Here is a 16,136-nt window from a genome sequence, read left to right as displayed (position 1 = left end):
TTTAAGTGAAGAAAAACTCTAAAATGTTTTCACAGGATCTCATACACTAAGTCTAAATACTTACAAGGTTTTACACACTTTTTGCAGAGAAAGCAATGGTTCCATTTCCTGCCATCCTACAAAAATAATTTTTAAATTATGTTTAATGTATCATTAAAAAATCAAGTTCCACAATTAAAAATTAAAATGTCTTATTAAAATCTGTGTAAATTATTCATTCCTTATTTCTCACTTTCCTGGGCTTCACAATTAAATACTTTGATTTTAATCTATGCATTTCTCCACTCAACTCAAACACCTCCTTGATGGGCCCCAATTTCCTTAACTGGAAAACTAGGGGATTTATCTACATGAACTTGAAAGTCCACTCCAGTTCAAGCAACCCAAACTGCACAAAGAAGGACTCAATGAAAATTTTAAGAGAATTAATGATTCATAACTTTTACGTGCCTATGCAGCATAATCCTTAATGAAATTCGAATTTGAGAACTTTAGATCATCTAAAAAGATAGAGATTACAGGGTACTGTTTGGGTAATGTTAAATCTGTGAACTAAAACTACCTAGAAAAGTATGTAAGACACTTACATGTCCAGTTTAATGAGTGTTATGAAGTACACACTGATGAATCCCAATAGGTCAAGAGAATACTGCTGACCCCCTAGACACTCCCCCAGGCACTCTTCCCAATCCAGCATTCCTCTGCCCCCACCAAGTAACACGTACTCTGGTTTCTGTGATGGTCACTTCCTTGCCTTTGTTTATTTTTACCACTTATGTGTGTGTCTCCAAATAATAAAATGTTGTTTCCTCATTTTGAGCTTTATGAAAATGACCTGGGCATAATTTTTTTAAAATAAGGGACCAGATAATATCTCCGCTGACCGAAAATACATGTAATCAGATGTGCTACCACAGTTAAAAACAAGTATAACCGATAACAAAATGATAAAGTTATGTAAAATGTACTTTATGATGGTTATAAAAAATACAGCCTTTCCTTTGGCGAATCATTTGTGCATATTAGCCAATCTAAACTTCACCTGTTCTTTCTGACTGGATTTAAGGCCACCTAAAGGGCCACCCTACCTCCTTAAGACAATGAGTAGGAGGTATATCCCTGTAGTCCCTCCTGACCTGTAAAAATTGGAGAGTACTTCTCTACTAGGGCTTTGTGTGGTAACTGAGATAATCCATGAACAGCCCTCAGGGAAGGCCCTGGTACATGAAAAGTGCACAGTGTGTGTTCTTACTGTTTCATCAAAATAGGGATGGTATCTTGTGGTTCAGTTCCTTATTTGAAACATCTTAAATTTACCCTCAACAAAGTTCAGCACTCACCTCACGCCTTATTTGAGACACTCCTAATTTTAGTAATCATACAGTACCTCACATAAAGTGAATTTAGGGGCATCTGGGTGGCTCAGTTGGTTAAGTATCTGCCTTTGGCCCAGGTCATGATCCTGGTGTCCTGGGACTGAACCCTGCGTGGTGGGGTGGGGAGTGGGAGGGGTGGGGGGGGAGAGGTCTGCTTCTTAGTCTACCTCTGCCCTCCCGTCCCCCCGCCTTGTGCTCTCTCTTGCCCCAATAAATAAAATCTTAAAAAAAAAAAAAAGTGAACTCAATTAACTGCTAATAACGATGAAGGCACTTATTTTTTTTTAAAGCACTTATTTTTTAAAGCCTGTCCTACTTTAAAATTAGAAATATTGTATTAAAGTATAATAAATGATATACAATAATAAATAATACAGTAATAGAAACTGTAATGTTATTAAAATAACACTGGGGTCCCTAGGTGGCTCTGTCGGTTAAGCGTCAGCGTTCAGCTTGGGTCACGATCCCCAGGTCCTAGGACTGAGCCCTGCTTCACTTTGGGCTCCCTGCTCAGCAGGGAGTATCCTTCTGCTTCTCCCTTTTCTCCTCCCCCCAGCTTGTGCTCACTCTTTCTCTCTCTCAAATAAATAAAATCTTTTTTAAAAAATAACATTAAGCAAATGTAATGAAACGAGTAAGCTAAAATAAAACAAATATATATGAATAAGGATGCATTCTAGAGAAACTATACCTTGGAGGTACAAGAATTACAGTGCTCACAGTGTTGATTCTCTAGGGAAACATACCGTTGACACAAAGGGCAAAATCTAAGGAAGAAAGACTTAAATCAGCTGCACATTTTCAAGAAGATTCACAGAGCAGGTAATTAAATGGCACTTGTTACAAAAACTGAGTGTAATCCAAATTCAATTCAAAATTATAGACCAAATTTAAAGGTAGCAGAAGAACTATATGAGTCACTATTAAAAGCATTTTGACGTTGGACATATGGAACTTGATGCTCAGTGACTCATGTATTACAAGGCCTCACTAAGATCTTACCTGTACCCTTCCTCGCTAGGAAGGATTATTTTGTTGGGTGGAATATTGGTGAAAATACGCACAGGAGACTGTTTTCGACCTGTCTTCCCATGTTTATAAAGTGCATGATTATCATAATCTACCTAGAAAGTTTTAAAAAATTGAAAAAGAAGATTTACTCAAAGGAATCAACATCTACAAAGACTCTTTAACCAATAAAGAAGAAGCTGGTGCCAAGAGAGGAGTTAAACCAAAGTATTTAAGACAAAATTCTTAAAAGCAAAAGTTTACTTCTTAAGCAACAGACTCTGAGGGGCCTCGGTGGCGGTGAAATTCCATTATGGAAAAGGTAAACTTTGTTATGATAAATTCATATAGCCTGATCTTAAGAGAACAACTGTAATCTTTCATCCAAAAACAACAGACTTCACAAGAAGGTCTATTAAGGAATTACAAATTCAGCTTTTGGTGCTAAAGAATTCCAACCTTGAAGATGTGTGATGACTTGGCTGGAGCTTTTCATTTTTGTGTGTGAAATTGGCTGCTTGTCAGTTTGCAGGTCACCAAGTCCCAGCACAGCCTTACTTCGACCCCCCACTGTTCACCATTTGACCTCTTATGCCCTGGCCAAGCACAGGGCTGGGGACCAGAGAGAAGCTCTGCCACTCACCTGTTGGTGCCTTGAGGCAATTTTACATAAATCTCACCTGGAAAAGGAGGTTACTGAGCCCTGCCTCAGAGATGCTGGGAAGGTTACATGAGACAATGTGCATAAAATGCCGAGTTCAGGGCCTGGCATATATATGGTAGAGACAGAAAGATGCAGATGAAGAGAGAGATTCACAACAATGGTTGTGACTATTTCAAACATTTACCTCTCCTCAAGAACCCTACCTCAGCTTTCAGCCTTGGCAGAGCATCTGAAGCTGGAACTAACAGGCTCAATGTTTATTAGCTTCTTGCTCTCATCTACTTCTCCAGCCTCTCTGCTATCCACACACGTTCTCACTTTGGATTCAAGCCTGCTCAGAATCCACCTAGTCACTAGGTCCATCTTTCTTTAGATCAGTAATTCTCCGAGCGCGGAGCCTGGATCAGCCACATCAGCGTCGCCCCTGAGATCTTGTTAGAAAAGCGCATTCTTGCCCCATCAAAGGACCTCCCAAAACAGAAGCTCCTGAGGGTCAGGCCCCACAATCTATATTCTTATTTTTTTTTTAAGATTTTATTTATTTATTTGAGAGAGAGAGAGAGATCACAAGTAGGCAGAGAGTGAGGGGGAACCAGGCTCCATGCTGAGCAAAGAGCCCGATGCGGGGCTCGATCCCAGGACCCTCGGATCATGAACCTGAGCTGAAGGCAGAGGCTTTAACCCACAGAGCCACCCAGGCACGCTGCCCCCCTCAAATCTGTATTCTTAACAAGCGCTCCTGGCACACTAAAGTTTGAGCACCATTGTTCTAGATTATCCACAAGAATACTGTGAGATTTTTATGAAGTCGGTAAAGGTACAGCCCAACTTTCAAATGTGTTATAATGAACTGTTCAGATTCTAAACAAGAAAACACTTAAAAGTTGTTCAAAAGAAATGGCTTGCAAACTAGCTCTATTTCATAAGCAAAGCACAAAAATGTAAGGACTTACTGACAATGGAAAGAGAGGGCTTTAATGAGAAATTCCTAAGCTCTCCGTACGGCCCTGCCCACAGCTACCACATTAGCAGGTGAGCGAGTTCAGGAAGAGAGATCAACAAGCTACAGCAGTGGGGCGGGGGGAAGTGCCATAGGAGACCCAGCTAGACAAGAGACAGTGTGGGGAAACAAAACAAAACAACAAAGCCTGGGAGTTCCGGCTAACTGTCAGCACCATGAGTCCATAGTCTGGCTAACTGTGCGAAAGCTGGCATGGGCTCACAGCTGCCCTGTACGGAAGTGCAATATCGTAACAAGCAAAGGACGAGGTTAGATCACGTGAAGCGCTGCATTCAGTCACTGCATGTGAAGGGAGATGCTGATAAAACCAGTTCGTTTCTACCAAAAGTAATGGGAATGAAGAAGATTTGTCGTTTAATGTGTTGGGGTGTTTATTAAGAAAAGCTCAAACTAGGAGAATCTGATAGCTATTTTATAACTGAAGGGGTGTCAGTGGAATTGAAATGAGACTCAGCCTTTATTGCTTTGGAGAACAGAAGTAGGACCAATGGTTAGAAGTTAATAGGGAGCATATTTTATCTCAATATGAGAAAATTTTCTAACGATTAGAGCTATTAAATAAATTGAGTTGCCTTGTAAGGCTGCAGGACTTTGCTCACTGAAAGCATTCAAGTGAGGCCGGGTGACGGCTTGTCATGAATTTAGTGGAGAGGATTATTATGGTGGGAAGTTAGCCTACGTTACACCCCTAATGGTTCTTTCCAACTTAAAATTTCTATGAATATATGTCACCTATTAGAGGCTAAGATACAAAGCAGATTTTACTTCAAAATCACCTTAAGATATTACCATAAGTAGTTTTTTAAATGATTTCAATTCATAATTTCCCCTAAGCACTCCTCTATGTATTAAATAAATATATGACACTTTATTAAATTCAACAAAGATATTTTGAACACTTGCGAGTGTCCTAAGAAAAAAAAATTCTTCCCAAGAGAACCTTTCAAAGATCTTCAAATGCTGGAAAGGAGGGCCTTAGAAAGATTTCTAGTAAATGGAATATTCCATGCAATACAATACATAGCAGATGGAAAAGGAGGAAAGAAAGAACAATCTCTTTATGGTTTCCCAAGGAGTCAGAGAACGTATGTGTCAGGAAGGTGGTTGATTGCTTGATTTTGCATAACCTAATTGAGATTATTATTATTTTTAAATGCGGGTTTGTTGTGCTAATTAACTATAAACATATGGTATGTAAAACGCATGCTGCTAGGGTAAATTAATGTACCTCTAACATACATCCATATTTCATAGCTTCATCCACACAAATAAACGTCCTATGGAAGTGCTGTAAAGCAAACACAATTTTGCAAATTGCATATCACTAGTGGTAGAGCTGATACACCATTTTCCCATCATTATCTCTGACATTTCACTCACAATGATGATGAGAGGCATTTTCAAATAGAAAATTTCTCCCATGGAACTGATTAATGTGATGAAGTACTGTATAGAAATGAGGGAAAGCACAGAATCTCTGCGATTCTTAACTTTTAATTTTATCTATACGCAAATTTCTTCTGTGACATGAGACTGAAACCAGTTATACGGAAACCAAGACGTTCAAGTCAACAGACATTCATTTTGCACCTACTATGTTCTAGGCATCCAGCAGGGAAACAAAGATGAATGAAATAAGACAGAGTACTTGTATTTTCCTAACTTCCTCGGGACTGTGATCTACTTAATTTCCCTGTATCAAAAGATCGCCATCAGCCAACTTCCACCAGAGCAAAAAGGTCTTTTAGTCATATTCCCCATATCCCACATACCTCTTCTTTAGGAATGCCTGGGTGGCTCAGTCGTTAAGTGTCTGCCTTCAGCTCTGGTCATGATTCCAGGGTCCTGGGATCGAGCCCCGCATCGGGCTCCCTGCTCAGCAGGAAGCCTGCTTCTCCCTCTCCCACCACCCCTGCTTGTGTTCCCTCTCTCACTGTGTCTCTGTCAAATAAATAAATAAAATCTTTAAAAAATAAATAAAATAATAGCTATCTATATATAGTATATATTTTATTCCCCTTGTCACTCCAAACCCATTACATGTTTATATTTATTACACATCAGGCTTTAAGAATTTCAGTTGTCATCTTATAATTTGCAATCACTTGTCAGAAATTCCTGTCAAGGGACGCCTGGGTGGCTCAGTTGGTTAAGCAGCTGCCTTCGGCTCAGGTCATGATCCCAGCGTCCTGGGATCGAGTCCCACATCGGGCTCCTTGCTCATCGGGGAGCCTGCTTCTCCCTCTGCCTCTGCCTGCCATTCTGTCTGCCTGTGCTTCCTCTCTCTCTCTGACAAATAAATAAATAAAATCTTTAAAAAAAAAAAAAAAAGAAATTCCTGTCAAAATATCTTAACTTCTGAACACGAAACTAACCTTGAAAAACAGTTTTCTACATAGGATGATTTTTTAAGGGATAGCTTTAAAACAAAACAAAACAAAGCTCTACTTTTAACAATCCAGACAAATGTCCCGGATTAAGGAGAAACAAGAGATGGATCGTAGCATGTTCCTGGTGGAAGGGAAGTGAGGTGATATAGTTCAGATATGGTAAACACAGGACCTGAATGTCACCTCGCCCCAACCGGTCCCCTGTGGCAGACATCACTAATCAATCACACACTACTCCCTGCCACTGAGCCTGGTATTCTCAACAAATTCTCCAGAAAGTCACTATGAATTCATCAGGCTTAGCACTAAAAGTGAAACTTATCTGCCATCTCTTTCGTCATTCAATCATTTTATTTTATAGGTAAGGAAACAGAGGCCAGGAAAGATAAACTGACTTTTCCCTCTTCAAATTAAAGAGCCTCTAAAAGGCAGTGTGCTAGGACTCACACTTCTAACTCTGGGTCAAAATTTCTTTTCATTATTACATCCTTCCTTTCTAATCTGCCCTTAATAAAACTCTTGCTTTTCTAGGTCTTTGGTGACTATTTTCTTTATTAAAGATTTTGTTTATTTGACAGAGAGATAAGAGAGCACAAGTAGGCAGAATGGCAGGCAGAGGGAGAGGGAGAAGCAGACTCCCCACCGAGCAGGAAGCCTGATGTGGGACTCGATCCCAGGACCCTGGGATCATGACTTGAGCCGAAGGCAGATACTTGACCAACTGAGCCACCCCGGTGCCCTTTTGCTGACTATTTTATTCTGTACTCATCGAGTGCTTTATCACTGAAGAGTCTACATAATTTACATTTTATGAAGATCTGCAGCATTTCTGCCTCCCTCTTACCTGAAAAGTATTTCAAACAAAAGAGATTTAGTGATTTTGGTTTTTTTACTGCATTGTGGTTTGCTGGCTTATAATCATCTTGGGCAATGTGAGAAAGAAGTCTAATCAAGGTCTATGGCAGAAGACCTGTGAAGGAGACAAGAGACTTCCAAATTTTTCATTTGATGAAGGCAGCTAATATACACCAGAAAAGAAATTACTATAAAATAAGGTTAAAATAACAAAAGAAAAGAAAGCAAAAGTTTCAGAAAGGATAATAATAACTCCAGAGAAATTTTCAAAAAAGAAAGAAAGAAAGAAATTAAGAAAAGAATGAAGGACGGAACATCAAGGTCAGGTATGACAAATAAAGGCTTATAAACACAACAGGAGATATGGTAAAAATCAGTTTCTCCAACTGAGCATGCGATGGGCTGCAGTGTTCTTCTCTTTAGTAGAAATCAGGAAAAACAAAGATTTGTTTTGTTTCACAGACCTTATTCTAGTTTTTCTTTTCAAAGTTTGGCTTTCTCCTTTCTAAAGACTGCTTTTCACTTTGTCTGATACCCAGTCCGAAATGGCCTAGTTAGAGAAACTTTTTTCACCCATACACTGTAAACTTGGACCTTGGAACGGTTTCTCAAAACTGAGACTCCAGAATTTCCACAAGTTCCTTTCTAGTAACACAGACCGTCGAAACAAGCCATGGCTGGTTTCTCCACATGAACCTCTCTCGTGCACTCTACTCTGGATCTGCTTTCTTTGGCTTCTTTGCCATTTCAAACTCTTGTCTGCAGTGAAAACTCATTTCTAAATGTGCATGGAACAGTTTTCTGAGGGACCTTATGTTTCATATACTGTACAAGAAAAATAATAAAATACCCAGAGAAGAGTTTTACCTGCACCCAGAGACTACCTGATTGGCCTTGACAATGCTGAGAGCAATAACCATTGGTCTACATTCGCTTTGTGTTCGGGACAAGGCTAAGCCTCTTCATGTATTATCTCAAATAATTCCTAAAAACTTATGAGGCAGATATATTATTACTCTGCTCATTTAACAAGTCACAAGATAAAATGTGTACGCCTCACAAGTAAGTGGCAGAACCAGGATTAAAACTCAGGTCCTTCTCAATTCTGGAGTTCACACTGTTTTTCAAAAATTCAACAAGTGCGGGATGCCTGGGTGGCTCAGTTGGTTGAGCAGCTGCCTTCGGCTCAGGTCATGATCCCGGCGTCCTGGGATCGAGTCCCGCATCGGGCTCCTTGCTCATCAGGGAGCCTGCTTCTCCCTCTGCCTCTGCCTGCCATTCTGTCTGCTTGTGCTTGCTCTCTCTCCCTCTCTCTCTCTGACAAATGAATAAATAAAATCTTTAAAAAAAAAAAAAAATTCAACAAGTGCAAGGTACCTACTCTGTGCCAGACACTGTATTAGATGTACTAGATGATTATTCACTGTCAAAGGCAGCAGGCGCTCCTGACAACTGAAAATAGTTTATTTAGTTAACGTCTTTAGGATACGCCTGCTATCTCTGTACTGCAAATGTCAATACTAGAAGTACCCCTCAGACAAGAAACAGAACTATGTGCTCCAGAAAAGGAAAGTAAACAAGATTTGGGAAGAATTAGGATGTGGACTTTGCCTAATGCAGAGCTCAAGAAGTCAAGGTTAAAATGGCCTGTGCTATAAACTTTGGAAAGGAACTGTTATACGGTTCAGTAGCCATAAAAATGTCTATTAAATTTGATAACATAATTTTTGGAACACTATTTCAGTTTTGGAAATTTATTTTAAGGAAGTTATGTAAAATATGGAAAAAAATTATGTGAATCAGAGATGTTTATGGCAGTGTTATTTATGGTACCATAAAGGTGAGAGCAACCTGTGTGTTTAAAAAAAAAAAGCTAACAATTGATAATATAACCTGCTAATGAAATAATTTAAAGTGATTAAAAGCAGGTGCCTGGAAGGCTCAGTTGGTGAAGATCTGCCTTCGGCTCAGGTCATGATCTTGGGGTCCTGGGATCACGCTTCACATTGGGCTCCCTGCTCAGTGGGGAGCCTGCTTCTTCCTCTCCCTCTGCATGCCGCCCCCCCCCACCCGCTTGTGCACGCTGTCAAATGAATAAATAAAATCTTTAAAAGAAAATAAAGTGATTAATAGCATAAAGACTATGGAGCTACATTTTAAAATGTACACTTACATAAGACACAGTGAAGAATGCAGAAATCAGATTTATCTGCTATGATTACAAACCCGTAAAACGTGTCAAATTATGATATTTGCTACTTGGGATGGAATCACAGGTAGGGTTTGCCCTCTCATTTTTGGTAACATTGTTTCTTTCAGAATTTCTAAATAATTTTCCTAATGGTAAATGCCTTCAAAATTAGAAAGATGAGACCCAAGTGCTAGCTTGGAACGGGTAGTGAAGACATGTTCATTTTTAGTTCTAGGGCAGAAAAAGCCTTCATCAAGGTAGTCCATTGCTCAGAATGCTCAAATAGAAAGATCTCATTACAAAAGAAGAAGCAGTGGCCACCTGGTGACCCCACACGGTGATGGTGACAAGGGGGTTAACTTCAGAACCCAAGGAAATAAAGGCAGGAAAGTGGACTTTAAAGCAGCAAGAGTTGAGGGCAGAGGTGGGAAGGAGGGCCAGTCAACTCCACCCTGAAATCAGCACACTCGCCCACACACACGGACCTTAGCCTCTCTGCTTCTCTGACACCTGCCACCTCAGACACACCTCCCTTCAGAGCTCCTGGCATCCTCTGAGTGGCACAGTAAAGTGTAGTTGACATTCCACCGACCAGAAAAAGCGACTGACTTCTCTACAATCTCTGAACAGACAAAACTCCTGTTCATAACAATGACTTTGGGGCCAGTGAGGTCAGCTGGTCTAAAACCTGGCTGCGCTGCAGGATCACCTTGGAAGTTTGGTAAAATGTGGCTTCTTGGGGCTGTACCCTCTAATTTTGACTTCATATGTATATTTTGGCACCTAAGAATCTATATTTTTAATATAGATTTCAGCACCCTAAGAATTACATTTAGGAACCTCTGGACTAAGCCATGTATGTTTCAATTTTAGTGTTTAATACAGCTTATGATATTTTCATTTACTAAAATCGATGGATTGTCTCATCAGAATATTTACTTAAGCAGAATGCCCATTCATCAACTGTGCCAGAAAACAGAATATTTACTATACCTGGTAATCCAGCATGCAGAAGCTTGGAAAAAACTGACGAATTCGGAATTCAAAAAAATAGGGGAAAATCCAGAATATGGGCAGTTCTTTTTGACTGTTATCTAATGGGTCACAAAAAAGGAAAAGAAAATAAGAAACTGAAATTGACAAAAAATAAAAGAGCTGTAACTGAAAGACCTCTAATATTGGGAGAAATTACAATTGTTCAATGCACTTAAATCATACAAAAGAAAAGAATGTTTACCAGAGTGCCATTTACAACTTGACCTTTCCCAAAAGTCAATGGAAATATTCTTTTATTTTACATTACATTTACAATATTAAATGAAATATTCATTTAATTTATGAATGAATGAATGAATGAATTTAATTCATTAAAGGAAATATTACATTTACATTAAATGCAGGTATAAATGGTATGTAAGAGTAGTCCTTACACACACAATCTCTGTATTCTAGGTCAAGGCAAAGATACCATCATTAAGTGGGGAATGACAAGGAGCCTGACTTGGAAGCCCCAAGATCATTGCGTTATGGTGGCAGGAAGCATTGGGCCAGAAGGCAGAAGGCCTCAGGTCAGCATCCCAGCTCTGCCACAACTCGTTATGTCTGTTTTCAGGGATGAATCAATCTTTCCTGAAGTATGGGAGATTCTTAAAAACAATCAAAATTAACTTCAATGACAGGGGACATAGCTATTATTTACAGAGCACCTCATACAGGCTGAGCCCAATGCCAGGTACTTTCTATATATTACCTCCTTATAGTAACCCCTGGAATTAGATAATAATAATCCCATTTCATAGACAGGACAACTGAAGCCATAAGATTTAAGTCATTTTTTCAAGTTCATGCAGCTAATAAGTGGCAGAACTGAAATTCAAGCCCATTGAAATTCAAAGAAGAGGAGCTCTTCATTGCTTCTTCAATAACACTGACTTACTTTATCCATTCTGATCAGTGGACTCAAGAACTGAAAATAAGTGGAATACTTAACACTATGAGTCATGTTTCAGATTTCTTTTGCATTCTGTCTCCAAAGCACATTATTTATGTAGCATAATTAAAGGAGAAACCTGATCACAAATTCCTGACACTCTTACAGTTTATCAATTTGCAAACGGGAAACTAAAAAATGATCATACCAACTAATTAGACAGTTAATTAAATAAAATATTTTGAAGGCCTAAGGCACTTTAAACTGAATAATAACCCCCAGCCATTAACCCACCTCTGTCCATGTGGGTATCTGCCTGTCACTGATAACCACTGTACGGTTCGTGCATATCCGATCTTCCTACCCAAATCTTGGCACAGTTTAGAGCTCTGAGCCAGAAACTGGGCCCCCTCTTAGAGCTGTGGGCAAGACTTCAGGAACATGTAATGTAAGATCCATGCGGGCAGGAATACTTATCTGTCTGGTTCAGTCTCTATTTCTAGCACCTAAACAATACCTGCACACAGGGGCCACTCAGTAAGTATCTATTGAATAAATGACAACAGTTTACTCCTATTCTTCGTAAGGTCTCCTTATGTTCACCTACAAGTCATGTTGAGAACACATGATTAGGATAATATGAAGTGTATCATGATAATGAAGTCTCCCGCATTCTCAAATAAGCCTGCTTAAAAAAAAAACACACACACACAAAACTCAAGACATGTATATTTTATCAGAGCTCTGATTCACTGAACTCTGCTAATATTTGACAGGAAGCAGATACACAGATACATGTTTATTTTGCAGTAAGTAATAAATTACACACCTTGGCTTTGACCTTCTTTCCACATAGCAATTAACTTCTTGAATGTAACAGCCAGAGGTTCAACCAAGCCACCAAAAGGAGGATCTGTCACCATAATGACTCCCTCACCTTTATCTTCCTGTAAAAATGTTCTGCATACTTCAAGGGCAGCCTGGAACAAATAAAAATTCATTTCTAAATGAAGACTAGAGGGAGGCACTCCATCCTATTCAGAGAATGCATTAGGCTCAGTCCCACTGTTTGTCCTGAAACTTCACCCATCCTGCCACCCCAGAGTCCCTCAGTGACATCCGGAAGCCTCTCTCATTCAGCCCCCAGGAGATTTTATCTTTTGGGTTCCTTGATAAGCAGGTTTTTAAAATTGTAAATTCAAGCACCATCACTATCAGAGGACTACACATTTCAAATGGTTAAATTAAAAAACTAAATTTAGTAACCCAAGAGAGAAAAACTCATTACCCATGAAGACTATCTAAAACGCTAAATTCAATCCCACAAACAGAAGTGGGGACTGAGCTAAACACTGGAGACACAAAGACGAATAAGACCTATTTTTTTCCTGTCTGGTTTGTCCACCACGAGTTCAGTTTAATAAGAGCTAAGCGTTACCAGTCACCTCGCACACGTCGCTGGGCAGCAGGTGTTGGATAGACATGTTTGGACACGCACACTAAGTAAATGAATGAAAGTCCACAATCAACAAAGCTTGGCCAAACCACGAAACCAGGCTATTAACGAAGTGTTTTTAGTCACTGTAAAATTAACATTATGCACTGTCTAGTATATTTATTATTTTCTGCTTCGGGAGAACAGATAATAAGAGATATACCTATAACACTAACCCCAGTCTACTGACTTCGCAGTCATTTTCAAGCACTCACCTATAAAAGCAAATCAACAGTATACAGAATAGCCTAAGACTTTAAAGTTTAATGGCATTTTAAACTTTAATAAGCCCATATGTACTTTATAATAAAAAATATATTGTTTTACTACTAAATCAATTTAGAAGACTCAATTGATGAGAGAAAAAAAGACAACATCCTAATCCCCTTTCCCGGGGACAGTCTTTATTAACTTCCCGCTGAAGTCCTGGAGCAAGGGATGGCGTGTCAGGAAGGTTAATCATTTTTCAAGTGCCGCCTGGCACTTCCTTAACCTGCCTACATGAACAAGGACTTACAGTACAGATGATGTTATTGAAAAACCTTCCAGTTCCTTAGACTTAAAAGTAGGAAAAGAAAAGAAACAAGTAAATGAAACCTAAAGTCTTAGCCAAATTAAAAAACCAATAGCGTACATTTGTTTCCAGGTAAGAATCAATGGTATGACGTCCCGTCATGACCTGCTGAGGGTCCTAATGTTGGCCACCTGTGGAAACCAGATGCTTGCTTATGCCACCAATGCTGACAGTGTCTTAACTCTGTCTTTCATCTCAACCATCACTAAAAAAGTGCTTGGTACTTTATTATTATTATTTTTTTTTAAGATTTTATTTATTTGACAGAGAGAGAGAGATCACAAGTAGGCAGAGAGGCAGGCAGAGAGAGGAGGAAGCAGGCTCACCGCTGAGCAGAGCCCGATGCCGGGCTCGATCCCAGGACTCTGGGATCATGACCCAAGCGGAAGGCAGAGGCTTAACCCACTGAGCCACCCAGGCTCCCCCTTTATTATTTTTTTAAAGATTTATTTACTTACTTGTTTGAGAGAGAGCGCAAGTGCATGCACATGAGCAGGGGGAGGGGCAGACGGAGAAGGAAAGAGAGCAGGTTGCTGAGCAGGGAGCCCAAAACAGGGCTCGATCCCAGGACCCTGGGATCATGACCTGAGCCAAAGGCAGACACTTAATCTACTGAGCCACCCAGGAGCCCCCAAGGTGCTTGGTACTTTAAGTAACGATCCCCTGTACATACTTCAATCTCCTTGCCCATTAAGGCATATGACATTTTCTATTACCTGAAAGACTATATGATTTTCTATGAGAAAATCCTGCACAGGGAACTCCTGTTTTTTAATCCAGTGGGCTGTGAAGTGCGTATGGTCCGTGACAGGGGCTTATCCCCCAAAGCACCCTGCACACCTTCACAGGCACCTGGCTGATACTTAAATACTCAGCGAATGATTAGTAGATGGTAAGCCTCCACAGAAAACCTTGACTCAGGAACTAGGCAGAAAAAGGGCCCATCATAAAATCATCCAAGACAATAGTTTTCTGGAGATCAATCTCTACAGTTGCAGTGCTATGTAAAGGCTGCTCCTAAAATATAGAGAAAGGAAAGCCTGGGCTACACAATTGTTTTCTTCTGGGAAAAATAAAGTGGAGCTCAGTCTTGGCAGCTCATTCCAACCATTATTTTAGAAACTTAAAAGATAATTCCATAAGCTTTCGATAAAAGTTAAAAAGAATTTTCTAGGAAAAGGCTAATTACATATTACATTTTTAAAAATATTTTATTTATTTATTTGACACAGAGAGAGAGAGAGAGAGAGAGAGCAAACACAAGCAGGGGAAATGGGAGGCAGGGGAGAAGCAGGCTCCCTCAGCAGGGAGCCCGATGCAGGGCTCGATCCCAGGACCTGGGATCGTGACCTGAGCTGAAGGCAGATGCCCAACACACTGAGAAACCCAGGTGCCCCTACATGTTATTCTTAAAATATAAGCAATGGTTAGGCAACTGTTAGGTATTCAAATGTCATTTCACTCTTATCTCACCATTACTATTCAAGATAGAAAGCAAAGTCATGGTATGAAAAACAAGACGCACATACACAACCAGCATCCAGCAGTAAGAGACACTCGGTTATTTTACCTCCTCTGACGCTGGCCCTGACACACATGCCCCTGACCACACCCTGGAGCCTGAGGCCCCAGAGTTCCAAGAAGCCATATTGAATACCTCTACAGCAATATTCCACCTGCCCCCCAAACCCAACATTTCCAACTTCCACTTCTAACTTCCCCTCCTCTGTTTTGAAGAATGAAATACAAAGCCAGGCCAGACAACCAAGTCATCTGTGACTTCTACCCCAGTACACTTACCACCGAGCCTTCTGGCTTCCATCTGTGAAATGCCCATGGAACCAACCTCTATTTTCCCCACCACCACTGGCCTAGCTGAGAAGTCCATCATCATCTGTTGTCAAGTGAGTCTTCAATTCTTCTCTCTTCTTCACACTCATCTAATCAGTTCTCAAATCCTAGAAATTATTGACCACATAAGCCCTTTGGGAAACTGAACTATGTCTATTTCTAACTGCTATTTATTTCAATACTTGGTTTTCATGGTGATCACAGCTAAAAAATATATACCCCAATGCTGACTGAGTCTCATGGAAGGAGTGCATCATTGGCTGGACTGAATCAGGAGACTCATTTTTTAATCCCAACCAACAATTTAGAATTTGTTTTCATTTCCTAGAAACTAGTTTTTTTTTAGTTTTGCTTGGTTTTTCTTCTATCATTAACATTTTAAGAAACAATATATATTTATACACGGTTCACAATTTTTGAAAAATTGATTTACATGCATATATGGATATGTGCTTCAGGTAGTCTTGATCATTTCAAACAGTTGTGGCCAACTTCCTGTCAGGTGTGATTATTTGGTTGGGTATAGTTTTTATCTTGTAATATGACTCACCAAGAGCTCAATCTAGGAGTAAAAGTATCAGCTCTGCTATGCTGCTTATTCATAGTGACATTACTAACATTGTATTATTGAAAGAAGCTACCCCCTGCTACCCATTGAGGGCCCCTGCCATTATCACCATCACTATCACCCAGAGCTCACAGAAAAGGGGTCACTCTCAAACTTGTCTAATTTTTAAGAATTAGTCTAATAAAACTATGAATCCCCTTAACTGGGACATGA

At 39.8% G+C, this 16,136-nt stretch overlaps 1 protein-coding gene across 7 annotated transcripts in view; it reads right to left on the bottom strand.

Annotated features, from left to right (window-relative positions):
• Positions 1-16,136, bottom strand: part of ZCCHC4 (zinc finger CCHC-type containing 4) — a 45,729-nt gene that overhangs the window by 6,453 nt on the left and 23,140 nt on the right. For 3 of the 7 annotated variants that reach the window (XM_047719040.1, XM_047719042.1, XM_047719044.1), the window contains 5 exons: positions 12,265-12,415; positions 10,499-10,599; positions 2,379-2,500; positions 2,068-2,143; positions 65-116 (listed from right to left, as the gene is read on the bottom strand). In XM_047719040.1, coding sequence (XP_047574996.1) covers positions 65-116; positions 2,068-2,143; positions 2,379-2,500; positions 10,499-10,599; positions 12,265-12,415 — 502 coding nt within the window. Of the gene's footprint in view, positions 1-64; positions 117-1,387; positions 1,484-2,067; positions 2,144-2,378; positions 2,501-5,297; positions 5,358-10,498; positions 10,600-12,264; positions 12,416-16,136 lie in introns of all 7 variants that reach the window. The other 4 variants (XM_047719037.1, XM_047719038.1, XM_047719039.1 and 1 more) reach the window with 2 other exon arrangements.

This window comes from Lutra lutra, chromosome 2, assembly GCF_902655055.1.
Source record: "Lutra lutra chromosome 2, mLutLut1.2, whole genome shotgun sequence".
In the NCBI taxonomy this organism is placed as follows: Eukaryota; Metazoa; Chordata; class Mammalia; order Carnivora; family Mustelidae; genus Lutra; species Lutra lutra.
This window is presented reverse-complemented; position numbering and strand designations above follow the sequence as displayed.